General features: G+C 58.1%; 1 protein-coding gene across 1 annotated transcript in view; it reads left to right on the top strand.

Annotated features, from left to right (window-relative positions):
* Positions 1-20,692, top strand: part of CHD6 (chromodomain helicase DNA binding protein 6) — a gene marked incomplete at its 5' end in the record, with an annotated part of 92,211 nt that overhangs the window by 34,419 nt on the left and 37,100 nt on the right. Inside the window, 6 exon segments of the mRNA XM_082490873.1 lie at positions 10,666-11,171; positions 15,406-15,544; positions 16,096-16,245; positions 19,147-19,212; positions 19,679-19,737; positions 20,096-20,213. Of these exon segments, the coding sequence (XP_082346999.1) occupies positions 10,666-11,171; positions 15,406-15,544; positions 16,096-16,245; positions 19,147-19,212; positions 19,679-19,737; positions 20,096-20,213 (1,038 nt within the window).

The following is a 20,692-nucleotide window of genomic DNA, read 5'->3' as shown; positions in this document are numbered from 1 at the left end:
AGGAGGGAGATAAAGGCATGCCACTGCGAACAAGGAGTGGTAGGGGTTGAGCTGCTCATCTCCTGAGCTCTCTGAACCGGCAGCAGTTGTAGAATGATCTTTGCAGCATGTCACAAAGTGGGCTGCAGCGTTCCCTGTGGTCACCAGCTCTGCAAGGGCTGTGCTGGGGTGTCGCCAGAAGGGTCTGGGCAGCGGTCAGAAATGCTGCTGTGAGTTCAGTGTTTGGAAGAAATCCTGGCCAAGCAGAGCTCCTGGGGCTACTCTGTGTTCCTGCTTGATGTGTGAAGGGGGTGGCTGCTCCCCGAGGTGGGTGGCTCCTGCCATGCTCTGCAGCACCTGCTGAGCAGCATTGGAGGCAAAGCTAGCAAGAATTGCCATTCCACATCCCTCTGGCCACCTGAACCCAGGAACTCCCACACCTTGTAAACAGATTCCTCAAGGCACCAAGGAGGACTGTTGCCTTCAAAAGTCCATTGAGCAGTGTCTCCGGAGGAAGTGAGATGCTTGTGTGGTTCCCAGGGCTCTCAAGGGCCATGCTTGTGTGGTTCCCAGGGCTCTCACGTTTCCATACATGTCTCCTTGCTAGCCTCTCACCTGCAGAAGCTCCACCTTGGTCATCACGTAGGTGTAGGTTCAGGCCCATGGGTACAAAGGCTGGCAAAGTGCTGGCACCCTTCGTATTGCTGAGGGATGGCAGGAGAGCCGTCAGCTTCCTTTGGGAATGGGTTATGGATGTGCTCTCTCCTTTCCCAAGTCCGTGGCTGCCCTGAGCAAATGCCTTGTCCTGCCCGTGTCCACCGCCAGTGGATTACGAAGCCTGGGCTGGAGAGCTGGGGTCTTGCAGCAGGCTGTCCTGGGAGGAGCTCCTCTCGGTGCCCCCTTGGTGCCCCCTGCCGAGGTGCCACCCTGCCTGCACAGACTGGGATGGCTTGGCATGCAGGGTACTGCCAACTAGTGCAGCAGATGAGGGGCTGTTGTTAGCACAGGCAGAGTCTGTGTTTGCACGACTCTTCTTCCTTAGTAATGCGTGAAAATCTGGTGGATTTGTCACTGAGCTGTGACTAACTCATGAAACCTGTCACATCCCTTGTGACTTATGAGGCTTCATGCCAGGGCGCCTTGTCTGCTGGCGGAGGTGGGACAGGGGTGCCGAGCTACCCCAGGGAGCAATGACAAGCGATGGATTTTCTTTGAGGGCTCCAACAGCACCATCGTTCCCTGGGCTGGCTCTCAAATCTGTGTCCTGCTTCTCCCTAGGCACTGAAGGTGCTTATTTCTGCCAAGCTCTGACTTGTTGAATAACCTGAGAAATATTGAACTAAAATAAGTGCAGTTATCCCACAGTGACTGTAAATCTCCTTATTCTACAGCCATGGAAATGCTCCCGTACTGCACAGACTGTAAGAGCAGAGCAGCATTGCTTGCCTCTTGGAGAGGGAGAGGATGGGCAGTCCTGTAACCCACTAGCTCTTGCCTTCTCCTGGAGGATTCTTCTCCCTTTTCAGCCTTGCTTGGAGGCGGTGGGGATGGCCCGATCCCCGGCGGTGCATGTCTGGCGGCATGGGGAGGCAGCAGGGATCAGCCCGGGGCTGTGGGCACTGCATGGCTGCTGCGGAGCCCTTGCAGTGGGGACACGTCAGGGCATGCAGGCCCCCAGGAGTATCTGTGGGAGCTCTACTTGCCTTTGCTTCAAGCATTCACTGCATAAAATGAAGGTTTTTTCCTGAATTTTATGGGTCTGTTTAAGTGAAATGTGAACTTTGATGTCTCACCACCTGGAAGCGCTGCCGAGGGCTGTTACTGGAGCTCCCTGGGGCTGGAGCAGTGGGAGCCTGAGGGCACTTTTGGCTCTGTCCCAGGCTGTGTCTGTGGGCTCCTGGCCCATCTTGGGCTTTTTTTTTTGTTGTGATGAGACTGTCAGGTGTGATGACCCTTGGTGCAGGAGTTTTGCTCTGCCAAGCAGCATGTGGGCACCCGCTCTGGTAAGGATGAGGGGCAGGGGGAGCGGTGGGCTGCCAGGGTGCACTGCTCCTCCACCCACAGCCTGGAGCGCTGGTCCTGGTCCTCCCCCATGGCCCCAAGGGCTCCTCACCCTGCTGCCGCTCAGGCCCTCCTCTTGCCATGCTCTTTCCCTGCCTTCCTTCCCACCCTGCCAGAGAGGACTAAGCGGGGAGGACGTCCTGGCCAGCCCAGGGCAGCAGTGTTGCCCTCTGCCCCTGCCGTGCCCCGTGCCAGGGTGGTGGGGACATGTGTACCTGCTGCCAAGTTCAGTCACGGGATGGAGCTTCCCAGCTGTAGTTGTTGAGGGCTGCGTCTTGGTGGAGTGTCTCGGGAACGGAGCCAGGCCCCACCTCCATCACGCACATCCCATGGCGACTGCAGAGCCTGCTCGGAGACATGACGGAGGGTGGCACTTGTGTATTTTTAGCTTCTGCTGCATTGCATTAAGAGCTGGAAACAAGGAGTGTGGACACCCAGCAACTAGAATACAACAGCCTGTGCTGTGGACACCACCGGTGAGGATTGCAGCTGCCGAAGAGGGTGGCTCAGCAGCCTGCTAAAACGCTGTGTGTGGAAGAAGCTGCCTTTCCCACTCCCGTCATGGGGCTCTGCAACCGGCTGCGCAGATAGACTGGGCCGGTGGCTGCCAGCGTGACCAGAGGCAGAGCTGGGTGATGGTGCCCATCTCGGGCTGCTGGCATGGCGGCAGCCTGGCTGGTGGCTTCGGTCAGTGCTGGGGGGGGGAGTTGAGCAGCTGTGGTGCTGGGCAGCCCCTGGCCATCAGCCTCTGGCTAAAGAGCATGGAAACCTTTGATGACACCCGCAGTTGGGGTCCCCGTGGACACTCCACATATAGGACAGATCTTTGTGAGGTTTGAACCTGCATTTGGGTTCAAACCTTCTGTGGTTTGTCTGCGGAGGCCTCCTGCTTCTCCTGGGGGTCTGCAGGGCAGGAAGGCCTGGCCCAGCCTGCAGCGAACGGGGGTTGAATGGTGCTGGCACTTGTGTGCAAGACAGCGTGTGTCATGGCCACTGCTGCTGGCTCAGGTCACGCTGCCTGGCAAGAGTGTGTTGTGTGGTTGTCATCTGAGCACGGTAGCAAGGGAAGCTGGCTTTGCTCTTGGTGATGACCACGAGAAGGGCTCAGCCGTGGCCTCCTCGCAGGGTGGAGCTGCCATTGAGACCCTGAGGCTGTGGCAGAGCTTTGCCCTGCTGTGCTCATGGGGAGAAAAGCCTGCAGGGCTCAGGACAGGGCCCCGAGGCGCAGGATGAGCAGTGGGGTGGACATCAGGCTGTTGCTCCTTCCCCCTTCCCACCCCCAAACTCATGTGGTGTGGTGTGATTTGGATCAGGAGTGATGCTGGCTGGCGAGGAGGCTCTGACGCAGCAGTGCCAATGCAACATCCGCTTCACCCCCATCACACCCCCCAGCAGGTGCTGGCCTGTGACTTCTGCTGCCTGGGTCCAGGGGAGCCTCTCTGCTCCCCTTTACAGCTATCGCACGCCAAGTGTGTAAGCTGTATAGTCTGTTCCACCTTTACAGGGCAGAAGATGGTGCTGGGCTGCCCAGCCATGGGGTGGGAGCCCAGGAGTGCTGGCGGTGGGGAAGGTGATGTGGTCTCACAGGCCATGGAGGGAGCAGGGCTCTGGGTGTGTGGTGGTTCCCTCCAGGCTGGGTACGAGGTGCAAGATCTTCTGCCCCATCCAGCTGAGCCTGTCCCCTTCTGCTGTACCTCTCCCAGGTGCTTGCGCCCAGTTTTCTCTTGTCTTCACCCAAAGCTGCCTGCTGTTCACCATATTCACTTGTTCCTCAGGACTCTCAGCCCATGTCATCCTTACCCCCTGTCCCAGCAGCCCTTTCCCTGTCCTCCTCCCAACCTTCTCTTTGCAGTCCCCCTCCTTCCTCTTCTCCGCTGTTCCCTTCGCAGGGACCTGGCACAGGCAGGGCGAGAGGGTTTCGGACCCGGCTCAGTCCCGCTGTCCCCGGGCTGGTACGTGCCCTGGGCAGGAAAATGCTGCTGAACTTCACTGCTCCTAAGTTCCCTGCGGGTGTGCCGAGTGGACTTTTTAAACTGTTCCTTCAGGTGCATCCAGCTCATCTCTTTGCTGGAGGGCTGGGAGAGGGTCCGGGGTGTTGCGTGGCCCTTGTGGGCTGGGGCGGCTGGTGCATCCCGCAAGCTCAGCAGTTTGGGAGCGGGGAGGGAGCCCTTTGAGGACCAGGGGCAGGAGCCTCCCATGTCCTCATGGTGTTTTCCCCTAAATCTTGAATAAAATCTGGGAAGTAGAGTCAAATTGGGAGTGTAAATGAAATGAAACAATTTTGAGTTAAGGAAACACATCATTAAGGCCCACCCTAACCTTGGCTTTGCCCTCTAATGGGGTCGTGCAATTGTAAGTGTTCTCTGTTGGCCTTCACAGCTCTCTGGGGGAGGTTTAAACATTTTTTTTCCCCTGACCTTCCCTTTGACAGTAGATAGACACATGGGACAAGACTTCGTGCTCCTGCTGCTACTGAGGGACTTGCTTTCTTGTATGAAACATAATTTATAGAATATTCCCCTGGGAATAAAAAAATGTACAAATGTTACATAAAAGTGTATTCTGAAAATGTAAAATCATTACAATTATCACCAAAAAAAATGCCAGTTGAGAGACAGTGCAAAGGCACAGCTCTAAGGATAAGAAGCGTCCTGGGCGTGGGGAGGCTGCTTTGGGTATGGTACTGAGGTTCAGAGATGGGCATCGCCTGCCAGACCCTGGAAGTCGTTGTCTTCCGCCCGCCTCCAAAATACCCTGAGAGCAACAAACCTGCATGGTGAGGCAGACTTGTAGAAGAGGCTGTTCTATGTCAAATGATGCTTTGCTTTAGTTAAAAAAAGTTGTAGTAAGAAAAAGGACACATATTCTGGGCACTTAAAATAAACCTGTAACAAGGCAGGACTTGGAAGCACTTGCTAAAGACACAGAGTCTAACAATAATTTTTTTTTTTCAAATATCTCAGGACTAAAAGGCCTTTAAAGGGGAGTCACGGGGTAAATAAACGATTGAGGTGTCAAGTAAGTAAGCGGTCATGGAAACGGGGTGTTGGCAGAACAGCTCGGTCAGGAACGCTCCCAACCCAGAGACGTCCCAATGCCGGAGGGATCAGAGAGTTGCCCTTAAATTAAAGGATTTGATAAAGGCATTTTTGAGCAAAGTAACACAAGCCACCAGGCTTTGATGCTGTTTCCTCTAGAATTGTAAAGGAGCCTGATGAGGTGTTGGGAATTGCTAACAAATAGTGTTAGGAGCCATCACCCATCAGGGCCACGTCCGCGGGAAGGGAGGTTTAGCAAATGTGAAATTAAAGGCCAATAGGTTTACCTGGGCATTGGGTAAATTGTTAGGAACTATAATAAACAATTTACCTATGAAAATACTACACCGGTGAATAGTCAGCATGGCCTTTGTAAAGCAAAGTTAGTCCTTGCAATCTGCCGGGGATTTTAAAGACAGCCAGATGGTGGGGGTGAGCTTGGGCTGGGCTGGTACAGTGCTCACGGGCTCCCAAACAACTGCTGAGAGTTTCTCACTGAATGCTTTTAACGAAGTTAAGCATTGTCCTGATAAGAGGTGTTTCTGTGAATTAGTGACTGATTAAAGAATAGAAAGCAAAGTACAGGAAAAATGTCTCTGCTTTCACAGTGTGGAGCAGGGGAGAAGGCACCAGCTGATTCCTGCCATCATCTGAGATGCTGAAATGGAAACAGAATCAGGAATTGAAGAAACGTCTTATAAATGTGCCAAGTAATGCATATAGGGGAACCAGCCATGCGTGTATCTTCACTCAGGGCTGTCCCCGCTCCTGGAGGAGACTAAAGTGCTGGCAGAGAGTTTGGCATCTGCCTGCAGGCTGTCCCAGAAGCACATTCAGCCGTTCAGAAGGGGAGAAGGAACAGAGCAGAAACCCTCCTGGTGCTCTGTGGTACCTCTCTGATGCCGCGTGCTTTCCTACTGCCACCCCAAAGCTGATGAGGTTAGAAGAGGTGCAGAGAAGGATAAGGCAGATGGTGTGAGAGCCAGCCCAGACCACCTGCGAGGAGAGGGTGACTCATCACCTGTATCTTAGCTGGACCAGGAGAGCTCTGCAGGGGAAGGATGCGATAGAGAACAGCAAAACAGTGCATGGGATGGAGCGGGTTACAAGGAGATCCTCCTTCATACTCTCACACCTTGAGAACTAGAAGCTACTTAAGAGGGCAGCATGATTTAAACAAAATTAGTGGGTTTTCCACACCGTATTAGTTTGTGGTACTGAATGCCACTGGGTGCTTTGGTGCCTGTGGTTACAGCTGTTAGTAGCACGGTCTGGATGCAGTCCTGCCACTGGAGCTCCTGACCCGTGGCCAGCCTGGGCAGACGGGGAGGCAGCGCGTGCTGCCTGCCCTGCCCCACTCCTGACCCCCTCGCGGTCCGAGCACTGGCCTGGAGTGGCCCTTGGCTGGTCCGGAGCAGCCAAGAGGAGCCCGCCTTGCCTGCCTGCTGCAGCAAGTGTCCTGGGGCTACAATTTGCCAGGTTTAGGCTCCTGAAGCTGGATGTGTTTCTCCTGTGTGAAGGGAGTCTGGATGTGGTAGGGTGTCGCTGGTGGCTGTTGCTGCAGACACGGTGACCAGTAGCCCGGGCAAAGCCATGGGCGGCCTGATGGCTCATGGAGATGTCTCATGCCACTCAGCCTGGAGGTTGCTGCTGCAGCAGAGCTCCCTGCAGTGCTGTGTCCCAATCGGTGTGACATGGGCCCTTCAGCCTCTCACCATTTGGAAGCAGAGCTGGTGATTCCCTGCGGCACAGCGGCAGCAGCTGGTGCTCCAGCCCTGGCTGCATGGGGACAGTGTGCTCCTGCCTGCCGCAAAGGACTGCCCGGGCTGCCGCAGGCAAGCTGCAAGTGTGCTTCAAAGCCATGCAGGAGCACAGATAACACTGGCACTGCTTTCTCAGGATTTTCCTGTTGACGAGAAGCTGGGATAAACTCCACCTCATTGAGGGCAAGTAGGAAAAGCCCATTCCCTGGCTCGCAGTGGTGTGCTGAGCTCCGACGGTAGATTTGCACTTGGCAGCACCGTCCTGTGCGGTTGGCAGGAGCTTCCCATGGACTTGTAGGAGCACAACGTGGAGCCTTTTCCCATCAAGACAAACCAAGCAACCTTGGGTGCAGAAGGGTTTCTGGGGCTGGCAGTACCTTGCCCACCATCGCTGTGGAGGAGCCTGGTTTCCCTGCCCCGCTGTGCTTCTGCCTGTGCAAGCTCTGGCCGTGAGCTGCTCGGTCCCACAGGCTGGTGTTTGATGGCCCTTTCATGGCAGGAGCTTCGCCAGAAGCTTCTGGCTGCTCAGCTGGAGGCAGGTGCTGCTGACTGGTACCACCACTGCTTCCCAGACACAGCAGGCTGTGATGGCTGATGCCCATGGGTCATCCCATGGCAAAGTGCTGGCACTGCTGGATCTGGGGCCCTGCAGCGCTGCCTGGGAGGTGTGCTGGGCGGGAGACATCTGCTCACACCATGATGGGCTTGTCTAGAGGCTGGAGGGGCTGTTGGCAGCCAAGAGGTGATGCAGGAGGAGCAGAAAGATTGCATTTTCACAAACCTCCTGACAGCTCGTGGGTGTTTCTATAAAACATTCAGCTTTCTGTTGCAGCAGGGCTTGTGGCAGGTTGGGATGTCTTCATCAGCAATCACCAAAATGCCCTTTCTGATTTGCCTTAGCAGCACAACGCGAGCACAAGGCAGACCCCACAAAGTAGGTCGTGGTTGGAGGCCTGATCTCCTCACAGCTTTATCAGCCCCTCTTGTGTGGCGGGGCCTGAGGCTCCTGCTGGGCAGGGGACATGCCAATGGGGAGCGGGACCTGCCTGGGCTCTGTAGCCTGGCTTGGAGCTGTGGATGCAGACAGCCGGTGGGGTAGGAGGGAGCTTTGGACCGCTTGGCTGGTGTGTGGTGGTGGAAGTCATGAGCCACTCTCTGCTCCATGCTGGTTTGCTGGGAATTGCTGATACACGCAACAAGAGGGACCCACGTCCCCATGCCTGGCCATCGAGGCTCGGTTGCCCTGGGCACAGGCTGTTGGGGACTGAGCTGCTCCAGGCGCTCAGCACTGCTCCCAGCCCAGTCCTGGGCCAGTCCTGTGGCTGAGCTGGGGAGCCCATCCCCGGTGGGGCAGGTGGCATCGCCTGCTCTTGGACGGCACCAGAATTGCGGTATCCAGACCTGTTGCTCGTTGGGTGGTCTGCCCCTTGTGAGACTCGGGGCTACAAGCTGTGGCTGAGAAGTAGTTTACCCTCCTGCTGTGCAAAGATCCTGAAGATTTGCTTTCTGTCTGGTATCTGCAGTTGGCTGCTGTTCAGCGCAGAAGCACAGGGAGATCCAGGCTCTTGGGGGTCTGTGAGCTTTGTAACTAATCCAGTAAATTGTTCCAGCTGATCCCCAGCTTGCGAGATCTGAGGAATGCAAAGGCTGGGACTGATCCTGTTGCTCAGCCTGTGGGCTCAGAGGCAGCATCTACAGTGCTGATTTTCCCCCAGCCCAGAATAGGTTCCTCTTAGTTGTTTTGGTGCACTTTGATGGCTTGTCTGTGTGACGGGACGGTTGCTCTCCCCCGTCCCAGGTCGCTGGAGCAGACTGGCAGCAGGGGCCGGGGCAGGACGGCGGAGGTGGCGGCGTGCGGGCAGAGATGCTGGTGCTGCCTGCCCGGCTGATGGCAGACCTGCTGGCAGCCCCACTCACAGGTGGCTGCGGGGGCATCGGGGGTCTTTTCCCCTTTGCAACCTGTTCCATTTAATGCTTCCATCAAATCCAAATCAGAAATCCGAGCATACAGAGTGCCCTGCACCTAGACCACCCCAAACTGGCTCCAGTCCTCAGCCCATAGGATGTAAATATTTACATTCTCTTCCACGGCTCTGGGGTATTAGAAGAGCCAGGTGGTGCTGGGAGCCTGCAGGGCCAGGGCATTGCTGCTGGAGGCACTGGTACCTCAGCACCAGGGAAGTGGCTTGTGAAGGAACCGGTGCCCCTGACCCGGGGCAGCCGTGGGCGCAGGGTGCCAGGGCGAGCACTGCCACTGTCCCCGCAGGCACACTGCTGCCCAGTGCCTCCCTGGCCACCCCACAGCTTCTCGCTAAGGAGGTGCCACCTCCAGGCTGGCAGGACGGGCCTGGCAGGGGCTCAGCCCCACACCTTTTTTCATGGGACAGCCACCAAACGCCGTCTGCAGGACCAGCTTTCCAGCCCCGGTCGCACTGCGGGGCTTGGTGTGGTGCTGATCTGGTGGCCCCGTGGCAGTGAGCCAGGCCGGGGATGGCCGCAGCTTCCTTCTGGTTATGGCCGTGCGTTGAACCGTGGAGTTAATCAGGTGGTTGTGGGTGAAAAGTGTGCCATCTCCTGCGAAGGCTGTGGGGTTTGCTGTCCCGCTGCGGGGCCAGAGGAGCAGCTCAGAGTGCCCGTGCTGCCGGGGCAGAGGCAGAGCCCTGCCTGGGCGCCCGCCAGCAGCAGGCTCTTGGCAGTACCATGAGGGATCAGTGCTGGCCATGGCCCCAGCCGCTCTCCGGTGGCCCCCTGATCGCAGGCAGAGAGGAGAGGGTGCGGTGGGCTGACTGAGTGTGCTGGTGGGGCCGGGCGCTGCCTGTGCCGGGGTGCTGGGCATGGGAACTAACTGGCAGAGCAGCTGAAGCAGAGCCCGACGTGTCACTTTCCCCATCCTCGCTGCATAAGGCTGTGCTTCTGCCCGGCCCTTTGTGCATCCCTTGCTCTCTCCTCCTCTGGGAGCTGCTGCAGGGCTCTGGTCCTCAGTATGAATTGTCACCCGCAGCTCCCTTCCTCAGGCGGTCATCCCCTGCCAGCCCCACTGGCCCAGGCTGCTCCCGAGGAGCCAGGCTTGGGGCTCACAAGCCTGGGCTCCTTATTGCAGATGCTCCTGCTGATGCTCGAGCAGAGCTGGACCTTTTCATGCTGTTTTCTGGTGGGGCCTGCCACAGCAGAGCGCACCGGGGAGGCAGCTGAGTTTCTGTCAGTGGTCAGTGCTGGAAAGTTTGCAGGAAGTGAAGGAAGAGCTGGAGCAGGAAGAGCAGCTCCGCTCTGCTGGGCTGGAGGGAGCCTGGCACCCAGCAGCTCCTGGGAAAAGTGCCAGTCCGACCTCTGCCCCAAACTCTGTCCTGAACAAACCTGGGGGCCTGCTTCTTGTTGCAGGAGGCTGCAAAGCATCCGTAATTCCCTCTCCCTGCCCTGCTGGGACAATCCCTGGCTCTGGGCAACAGGCAGGAGGTGGCCTGGGCGCATGGGTCACTCTGGGTCTCAGCAGAGTGGGGTGCGGAGTGTGTGATCAAAGGCAGAACTGTGCTTGGGGACACAGCAGAGGGGCGATCTGCCTCCACTCTGGACCTACCTGGGCTGGTGGGGAACCAAAAGGCCTCTCTAACCCATCAGCCTCCGTTGGACAGGGAAGGGGGGTCCTCCACTTTGAGCTGCGTCTGCATGTGGTGGCCGTTAGCCATAGTCCCCTGTACGTCAAGGGAGGTTGTTAGCTCTACACCCGGGTGACTAGAGCCCCGCTGGAGCTGCAGTTCCTCCTAGAGCACCTTCTGTTCCTGTATGTGCCATTTGCTTCACACGCCGCCTTTCTGTTCTCTCTGCAGCCGCCAAGCTTCAAAGCGCTGAGCCGCTCCCCAATGTCGGATGCCTGGGAGTGCAAGGCGCAGGACCCCTTTGCCAGCAGCCAGGAGCAGGACGAGGTGCCCCACCAGGTGACGGTGACGGCCACAGACACAGACACGGGCAGCCAGTGCCAGTGCCCAGAGGAGGAGCCCAACGGGGCTCCCCAGAAGCGGATGGGCACCCAGAACGGGATGCAGGACAGCGGGGGTGGGGGTACGGGGGTGAAGAAGAAACGGAAGAAAAAGGATCTGGGGGAGCAGGAAGGGGGAGAAAAAGCAGCTGTGGAGGTGAAACCAAAGAGGAGGAGAGAGCCTAAAGAACCAAAAGAGCCTAAAAAGGCTAAGGAGCCGAAGAAGCTGAAAGAGCCCAAGCAGAGGGAGGTGGCCAAGAAGCCCCGGAAACCTCGGGAACCCAAAGCTCCCAAGGAGCCTAAAGACAAGAAGAGTGGCTCTGAGCCTGCCCCCAGAACAAGACCCAAGAAGAGCAGGTGGGTGGTGGTGTGACCTTGTCTCTGTGCCTGGTGTGGACAGGGCTGTGGGCTCACAGGAGCTTTGGCTGAGAGAGCTGCACTGGGCTACCACGTTCCAGGGTGTGCGAGCTCCTCGTGCTGAAGGCTGGACGCACCGGGCGGGAGGCCAGGAGGGTCTCTCCGGCCATGCAGAGACAGGACAGGCGAGTGCCCTTTTGCATATGAGGCCTTGTGAGACCCCAGATCCAGAAGAGGACTGAAAAATCTTGGTCTGTCCTTGGGTTGGCCTTTGTGCCAAGTGTCCTGGGGGGCAGAGGGACTTTAGGGAGGTGTCTCGCCAGCAAAGCGCTGCAGAGGGCCTGTCATATCTGTTCTGGGGCCGGGGCAGAGGGTACGTGAGTGAGACGAACTTGACCCTGGGCTCTCTGTGTAAGCGAGGGTCCCCACACACCTGGGTGCCGACGGCCTGCCTTCCCTCTGCTCAGGTGTGGGAGGATGGTGGAGCACATACCGTCTCCTCACTCTCCTGGGCGGCAGGACCTGTCCCTCCCTTGCAGCTGTGGAGCTGTGCTGGAGCCAAGGCTGGCAGCGCGGAGGCCTCAGGACTCCCTTGTACTGCACAGCCCAACGCCACCGCCTCTGGTAATTCCTCATCCTTTTAATTAACAGGCTGATTGGCCAGAAGATTTTTTAGCTCTGATTTCTTTTTAATTGGGAATGTGTGCAGATAGCAGAGCAGGTCTCAACAGCACCAGCATCATTTGGTTCGCTGTCATGGACTGGCAAGAATAAGTATTTTTGGAGAGTCCTGTGCAAAGCAGGCCTGTCGATTGGAGCCAGGCCCTCCTTGTCTACTGTGTGTAATCCATAGGATGAGTATATTTCTGCTGTAAATGAGATTAGTACAGGGGACAGCTGGGAATTTTTCAGCAAAACCTTTCTTTGTTGGGAAACACCAGTTTGGTAGAGCTTCTCGAGGGCGCTTTTCCAGAAATGGTCACCATAATGGGTGTCCCAGAATCTGTGGGATCTTCCCACCTCCCTCCTGCTGTGGCTGCCCGCAGGACACATGTGCAGGGTGAGGACGGAGCCCTGGGTTTTCCACAGCTCTGCTCCTTTGGAGCAAACTTAGAGCCGAATCCTGGAGAGGCCACGGCTGTGGAGCTGGCACTGGGGTGGCCGTTAGTGTCATTGGCGTGTGCTGGCGGTGAACAGAAGGTGTGGGGCAGCAAAGCTCCTGTGCCAGGCTGGCAGGGAGCTCAGCAGGGCGAGAGCTGGGCGCCCTGTCCATGGCGGGTCCCTGAGCTGTGCAGCGCTGTCCTTTCTGGTCTTCCTCGAGCCTGGGGCTCTGCACACGAGGAAGCCAAGCCCCTGCATCAGTCGTGGGCCGGTGAGCCAGAGGAGATGGGGATGGACAGATCAAGCTGACAGTGCCGGGAGGATGAGGGAAGGGCTCTCCAAGGCCCCAAGGAGGGCTACAGCAGAGGGGCTGGAGGTGGAGAGGGAAGAAGAGGGGCTGCAGTCAAGGAAAGGAAGGATGGAGCCCATGTAAAGGGCACCAAAGAGAATCCTGGGATGAGGGATGCAGCTACCAGCTTTTCCTAATGACACCTCTGCTCCACCAGTAAGAAACTGCCATATGGGCAGTTTGCAGAGGTCCACCCCTGAAGTGGGAGCTTTGGGACCAGAGCAAAGCAGGGGAAACCTGGGGAAGAGCAGACCGTGGAGGTTTGGGCTCCTGAAGGCATTTACGGCTTTTGTCTGTGAGCTTGTTGCCACCCTGCCAGGTCCCTTAGCTGCCAGCAGTGCCTTCACAGGGTGCTAAAAGCAGCCCATGACAGTGCAACCTGCCACGGGGTAGCTGGTGGTCAGACATGGGGGTTGTGGCGCAGTAACCCCGGCTGAAGAGCTGGAGACCCTGGTCCCTCCTGCAAAGGCATGGCGGGGTCTGGGGGTACTGGGAGGGGGGCTGAAGGGGGATTGGCTCGCTGTGGTGGAGGCCAGTGTGCAGAGCACTGATGAAGAGGTCACTTCATGCAAAAAAAGACCAATTATTATAACTCCATTACACATCAGGCAGCCTGAAGAAACCGTGTGGGAGTCTGGGAGTGCCACAAAGCTCTGTGCTTTCCTGATGCCCTGTTGCAGTGGAGCCTGAGCCGGTGGTGCTTCCTCCTGCTCACCTGCACCTTCCAAGAGGACCTAGGTCCACCCCTGCTGCTTGGAAAGTCCAGCCCGTGGGTCCTCCTTGCAGCTTCCCCCCCCTTGCAGCTCCTTGTCAAACCTCTTCTCTGACTGTTGCCTCTGCCTCTGGGTCAGCCACCAGCAAACCCACCCACGGGAGGAACTGGGTGGAGGCACCCATGGGTTTCATGGTGGAAGCTCTGCAGGGCATCAGGGCTGTGTGTCCCCCTGTGCCTGCTGCCTGGGACAGACGGGGAGGTGGGCTGGAGGCCCCTGGCAGCGTGGGGAGGGGGAGGCAAGCGGCGGGCAGGGTAAGCACTGCGCGCACATGAAATGATTGCTGGGAGTCCTCTAAGTGGCAGATAATGGTAGCATAATTTCTTCTAAATTATTTCTAATCATAGCCAACTACTGGTTCATGAATGAAGCAGTTGTTAATTGTGACTTACAAATCAATATCTTGGGAGTTATTGCTCGGGTGGAAGCAGTGCTCGCAGTGCATTTTCAGGGCCCCTAATTGAAGTGCGGGTGCACGGCCAGGGCATTTTTGGCCTGAACAGCAGATTTTTAACTGCTTGGGTTTTGCTGGTCCCAGGCAAGCAGTGATTTTTCTCCTGTAAAACCTTGACATGGATGGCTTTGAAACTAACCGTTCCTCTGCTGCTGTGCAGGTCTGGGATGTGGAGGGGACAGATGGCGGGGCTGTGAGTGAGGAAGGGGACGTTGCTCAGCCCAGGGACAGGCACCAGCTCTTTGAAATCTTTCCCTTAGCAGTGTTCCTTGCAGAGGGTAAGGACGGAGGGGCACGTTGGGAGCAGTTGTTTCTTCCCCTGGTGTTTTCTGGGCACATTCCCTTGCGCAGGCAGGTTGTGGTGGGTTCCAGGTGCCACCAGGGGCTTGGTGGCCCTGACTCGGAGAGCATGCCATGGGGCTGGGCTGCGTCTTCACGCATTTTATGTTCGCAGGAAGATGGTGGGATTCACCAGGAGCAGGGCCCAAATCCCCCCTCCACAACTTGAGCATGGAGGACAGTTGCCTGGTGGGCCAGAGCCTCCCAACGGGCCCTTGGAGGCGGTGGTGACTGCCATGGTGGGCCATTGCACCAGTGGGAGACTGGGACCTGCATCTTCCCCATGTTCATGGTCATCACGGGGCTTAACTCCCTCCGGCTGAAGGCACAGGCCAGCGTCTGCTCAGGTGCCATCTGGGGTGGGGACTTGGGGCTGTGGCTGAGGGAAGAAAAACCACGAGCTGGAGCAGCTTCTATCTCAACACTGGTGTAAAGGTTTAGTGGGGTCTGGTAGGGCTCTGCGGCACACGCGGGAGGTGGCTGGCAGGATGGCCGGTGCTTCTCAGACTGGGCTAAAAGGTTTGTCTCCAGGGTGCCAGGACATGGGTGGTCTCTGGAGCTGCTGAACTGTACTCCTGGCTTTTGTGGGCGCAGGACGTGTTTGTGACTGCTCTGCTTGGAGCAGGCACCTCGTTGCCCTGACATGCTGGGGTTGGTGATCCTCCTTGCACCTGCGCTGGACATAGGTCCCTGTCTCGGTCTCCCAGCTGGGGCAGAGGCTGCTGCGCTCTGGTGCCGGATCTGCCTCCACTGTGGAGACTTCATGGTCCAAGGAAGGGGTCACCCTGCCTGGAGGGGAGAGGCTAGCCTGGTTTCTCGCGACTCATTGCCACACCTGAGCCACTATCCAGAGCATCCTCACCTCATGCATCCAGGCTCCCTGTGCCAAAGGAGCAGTGAAGGCTGGCTATGAGCTGAACCCCTACTCCCACAGCCCCTGTGGGGCCATTCCCCTGGCTGGTGGGAGCCCCCAGCCCCTTTCTGCCCACCAGGGTGGGGCAGGGGGACACTTTCATCCCAGTGTACTGGAAGTGGATGGAAAAGCACTTGACGGTGATTAATGAGCGCCACCGACTGGGGATCCCGATGCTGGGAGAGGCCCCAGGAGCCTTGAGCTGCCTCTGGGTGATCCAGTGGGAGCAGAGCCCTGTGTGGGTGCCCACTGGCTCTCGCCCAGGATCCCTAGGGCAAGATCTAACTGTCAGCCTGTCTTGGCAGCAAGGACACCCCTGTGGAGAAGAAGAAGAAAGGGAAGAGGAAAAATGAGATACCAGTGGACAGTTTGGATTTGGATCAGGATCTCCTGAGCCCATCTGTGCAGAGCCCAGAGGAGTCTGCAGAGTCGGCTGACAGCCAGGTACATCCAAAGCCCTCGGCTGGCTGCCGGTGGGGGAAATCCTGGCTGCCTCTGAGTGGCAGAAGAGCTGGGCCCCGGGACGCAGTGATCAGAGAGCTCTTTCAGCAGTGTGGCTGGTAGACCCTGGGGCCAGGATCTTAAAGTCAGCTGGTGGCCCTGGGTTGGGTGCACACTGCTGCCCTGGGCGCTGCACGTCCCTCAGCCTTGAGTCTCCCTCTCGTCCATGGCTCCTGGCAGCTCCGCTTTCCCGGCACAGCGCAGGGAGGCAGGTCAGCCCCGCAGGGCTGGGGACCTGCCCATGTCTCTGCAGGGCTCTGCGGCTTCAGGTCTCAGGGGCTGGTGGGGCTGTGTGGGTCAGGCATTGATGGAGACCTGCAGTGATGGGTTTACCTCCAAGGGCTGCCTGTTCGTCCCACCCCTTCTGTCCCATTGGGTCAGGGGGTGGGCTGGAGATCGGGCAAGCCGGGGGCTTTCTCTCCTCTACTCAAGCAAGGAGGAGGTACTTGGTCTGCCTGTCTCCCTTATGACTGCCTTTTTCATCCCATACACAGAAACGCCGCTCAGGACGGCAAGTGAAGAGGAGGAAGTACAATGAGGACCTGGATTTCAAGGTGGTGGATGATGATGGCGAGACAATAGCCGTGCTGGGAGCTGGGCGAACCTCTGCGCTCTCTGCCTCTACTCTGGCGTGGCAGGCAGAGGTAGGGCTGGATGTGGGACAGGATGAGAGGGCCTCCTGCCCCCCCACAGGGTGTCCCAAGGGTGTCAGTGCTGAGGTTGGAGGTAGCAGGAGATCCCAGCATGAGGATGGGGTAAGAGTGTGCCTGTCTGGGAGGGTGCGGGCCAGCTTTGCAGAGCCTGTGAGTGCACAAAGGGATGGGCAAGAGGCACGCAGGTCCAACTGTCCCACTCCTGCTTGGGGACTAAGGCTTCTGGAACATGTCAGGTAGCTGGACATCTCCCCGAAGGCACAACCCACCCATTACCCATGCCCGCCTTTGGCTCCTGTCTCAGTAGCTCCTGTCCATGAGGTTAGTGTATTATTTTGGCTCTCCCAGCCGAGGGCTTTGTGGGTGCCAGGTGATCATTTTCTGCCCACATTGCTGCTCTCCATCAGTGCCTTGGAGTGTAGAGATGCCCAGCCTGACACCTGCCAGCCAAGCTGATCTGCCGGGCAGCGAGGTAGCGATCTGGGCAGCGTGGCAGGGACCAGCTGGTGTCACCGCAGTTTGGGCCTCACTGCCCTGCCTCCTCTGCCCACTGGTTCAGCACTGGCTCCTGGTGGATGCCGGCAGCTCCTTCCTGCGGGTCTGCGTGTGGGATCTTGCTCATTCCCTCTCAGCTAACAAAGCTGCCAGTTATTAATAATGGTCACTAATTGTTCTCATAGTTTTCCCATGTCCCTCTCTAGTCCCCTCTTCACTAAGCTTCACAAGGCTTTCATGTGGGTGTTAGTCAGCTCTGTTGTTAAGCCAGTAAATAAGACCTGGCCCGATGGTCCCTGCCTCACACGGAGGGATGCCGCACACCCATGGAAGGTGCTGCCGGTGCCGCTTCAGCTGCTGCCCGGGGCTATGGTCCAGCAGGGCTCCTGGCAGTGATCTCTCCAAGTGAGATTTTCAAAACAGCAGGTGGGAATGTGTGGCCTTTGGCATGTGTCCATGCTGCCACCCTGGTCTCCTTAGTCCTGGACTTCTGCCTCAATTTGTCCTGCTCCAGATGAATTATCAAGGCTGGTGTCTGATGGCAGCAAGGCTCTCTGCTGAGAGGTTGCTCTGGGCTCCAGCCAGCAGGCTTGGCTGGGCCTGGGCATGGCTGTTCCCAGGGTCAACACTGACCTGGCAGGGCAAGATGGGAGTGCTAAGGCCTTAGGGTTGCTCTCCCCATGGCCTGGACTTGCAGCTTTCCCCCCCTGAATCCTGGCCATGGTCCTCAGCAGCTCTCTGAGGCGGTGCAGGGCTCCTCCAGCAGACTGCAGGCTGCCGGTGATGAGCTACAGACCTGTGTAAGCCAGCCGGGCTGCGGGTCAGTGTGGGAGCTCCCAGCCACAGCGTGCTGGAGGTGGCTGTGATGCCCCTGGCCCTGTTCAAACAAGCCTTTTGTAGCCAGGGTCAAGCTGGAGCCCGGCAGCGCCAGGGTGGGTGCCCGAGTGCAGGGGAACGGGCACTGCACAGTGGCTGCAGTGGGAGCATCTCTGCGTGCTCCCCTCGGCTGTGTTACCCTGGCATGGGGCAGAGCTCCCCAAATAGGGCAGAAATTCCCCTCTAGGCCGCAGAACTGCAGCTGAGGGGCCCAGACAGAGCTGCTGTTACCCTGCTCACTTTGTTATGGTGCTGGGTCCAGCATCCTGCCCCACACTGCAGCAGGGGGGCCGAGGCAGCAGGTCGGCTGAGGGCTTGGAGCATGGAGGGGTTGCTGCAGCCCCGCGCACTGCCTTGGCTTTCCCAGACCCTCTTGGGTGAGTGCTGTGGCGTGCTGTGGGTCTGTCCCCCCCCAGCCTGCCCTGAGCCTTTCTTGGAGGAGTCTTTCTAGTCTGCAAAGGCACATCTCAGGGTTGCTTTGCCTTGGACCAGACTGCCTCAGTCTGAAGGCAATGAACAGAGTCCTCCTCCTTTCTGCTCTACACTTTGCTCTTCCTCCTGCTGCCGTGCCAGCTCCCAGCCAGGGCAGAACTGAGATTTCTAATGCTCAAGCAAGCTCTGCATTTTTGCGATCTGTCCTCTCCCCTTAATCTTTCCGTGCCTCTCCTGCTACAGCACAGACAGGCACAAGCCCGGCTCTCGTCCCTTGGCGTTTGGTGGGGCTGGTCCTGCACAGGACCGGGAGAGCCTCGACCTCCCCACTTGCCCTGCGCCATCTCAGAGCTGGAAGCAGGACAGTGTCAGGGCCACCTCCAGCAAAGTTCGTGTGCTCAGTGTGAGGGAGTGGGAGCCCATGGGTGGCCAGCAGAAGGGCTCTGCAGCCTCATGGAGTATTTCCTGATGGCACAGTTGAAGCCTGCGGAGAAAAGAGCCTTTGAGCCTGCCGGGAAGAGCTGCATGGACAGTGGTGGGGCTGAGCTGCTGTGGTCCCTGTCCTGTGGCCATGGGCCGGCGGCAGCAATGGAGGATGCCTGTGGCAGGGCCCGACAGCCCTTCTCCCTGCTCTGCTGGGGCCTTTGGGACCATCCAGCACTATAGGGTTGTATAAATGCCAGAGCAAGTCAGAGGTCTGGCCTGGAGAGTGGCTGGGAGCAGGAAATCTGCACATTCTGGTGTATTTTCTTCCTTGAGTCTGGGGTCAGAAGTGCTCTTTTCTGGGAGACTTGCCACCCTCTTTGGCTGCCCTGGTCTAGCTGGAAGGACCCACACAGCTAAGCACGACAGTGCTGTGGCCTTGCTGGCCCAGGGAGCACAAGGCAGAGGGCGAGTGTAGCTGGGCTGGCAGCACCTCCACCTTGGCATCCAGGAAGGGTTCCCTAAGCGCAGCTCTCCCAGCTCCCGCTGGGCTAGCTCTGCTGGTGGGGTGGGAGAGGAGAAAGCAGCCCTTCTGCGCTGGGAGGGTACCGGAAGCCAAGCCACGTGATGGGCTGAGAAAACAGCGCTCTGCTCTGCTGTTCCCAGGAGCCTCCCGAGGATGATGCCAATATCATTGAGAAGATCCTTGCCTCCAGGATGGTGCAGAAGGAGGTGAGTGGCAAAGATGTCAGTGGGGATGGAGGTCCCTGGGCAGAGGAGAGAAGGGACCCGGCTGCCTTGTACAGCAGGGACGTGAGATGTAGCAGCAGCTGGTGCTGCCGTGCCATTCCTTGCTCTTGCAGGGTGCTGCTGGGGTATTCCCAGACTGGCACATTTCTGGGTTGGGGATCAGTGTGGTGCCTCTCCTGCTCTGGGTGCCAGAAAACCTCTGGAGAGGAGTCAGGCCTGGGCTGGTGCCCAGGAGGTGTTTGAGTCCCCTTTGCTCAAGGGTGGTCTCACACCATGTTCCCCAGAGCCACTGAGCCTCTGGGACAGGCAGCACGCAGAGTCCCTGGCCATCCTCGCCATCTGCGAGGCTCAGCCTGCCCGGAGCCTGTCTGCACCCAGGCCACGAGGATGCTCCCCCAGTTTCTGCACAGGCTCTGACTTTCGCTAACTCTCCTTCCCTCGGTTTCAGGCTCATCCCGGAGGCCTGGCGTTTGAGATGGAGGAGTTCTACGTCAAGTACAGGAACTTGTACGTGCGGCGTTGTGGTGCTCTGTGCCGCAGCAGTGGGCCCTGTTCATGCACAAGCAACAGCTGTGCGCTCCCACCTCCGTCCCAGCCCCAGCTGCATCCCCAGCATCCCTGTCTCGCTGCCCCTGTCCTCCTGAGCCAGCCCTGGTGGTGGGAAGCAGGAAAGCCGCTGCAGCCACAGTGCTCAGTCTTGGCCTGGACCGGGGCTGTGGCTTCTTCCAGTTTGGGGTTTCACATGGGGAGGCATAGGTGTTCTCTGGGTCGCTGGGAGATCCCTGCTGGTCTGTGTGGTGGGTGGGATCGGTCCCAAAGGCCTCTTTGGTCACATTTTCTTGAATTATTTTTTTTTCCTCTGCAGCTCCTACCTCCACTGTAAGTGGGCAACTCTGGAGGAGCTGGAGAAGGACCCCAGGATCTCCCAGAAGATAAAGCGCTTCCGGAACAAGCAGGCTCAGATGAAGCATATTTTTACAGAGGTGAGAGCTGAGCATGGCAAGCAGCTGTGCCCGACCCTGGCACACGGGGGCTCAGTGTGGTGGATGAGCAGGCCAAGAGCTGAGCACTGCCGCTGACACTTCCCTGCCCAGGCGAGACCGGCTCCGGGGCCAAAATTCAGGGCTGGAAGTGGGCAGGCAGGGCTCACTGTGCAGCTGTGCCTGCCCTGCCTGAGCTCTGCCGTAGCTCAGCAATCCCAGGGTGCTGCCCAGAGTCCTCCCTGGGGCCCCTCGCTGACACCGTGGTGATGCCCAGGCAGCAGCATGGCATCTCGAGCTTCCAGGTTGGTTTGAACCAGGGCACAGCACAAAAGGGTGTGCAGTTGGGGGTGCTGCAGCCAAGGGGCTGTGACAGTGCCCTGAACACCCATGGTGTCTCTGGCAGAGGTATGGGCAGGGTGACAAATGTCACATGCCAGGCACTGCCAAGCCTGGAAGCGTTGCTCGATGGGAGGGAAGGC

Source organism: Vanellus vanellus, assembly GCF_965231255.1.
Source record: "Vanellus vanellus genome assembly, chromosome: 15".
Lineage (NCBI taxonomy): Eukaryota > Metazoa > Chordata > Aves > Charadriiformes > Charadriidae > Vanellus > Vanellus vanellus.
The sequence above is the reverse complement of the archived record's forward strand: the minus strand, read 5'-3'. Positions and strand labels throughout refer to the sequence as shown.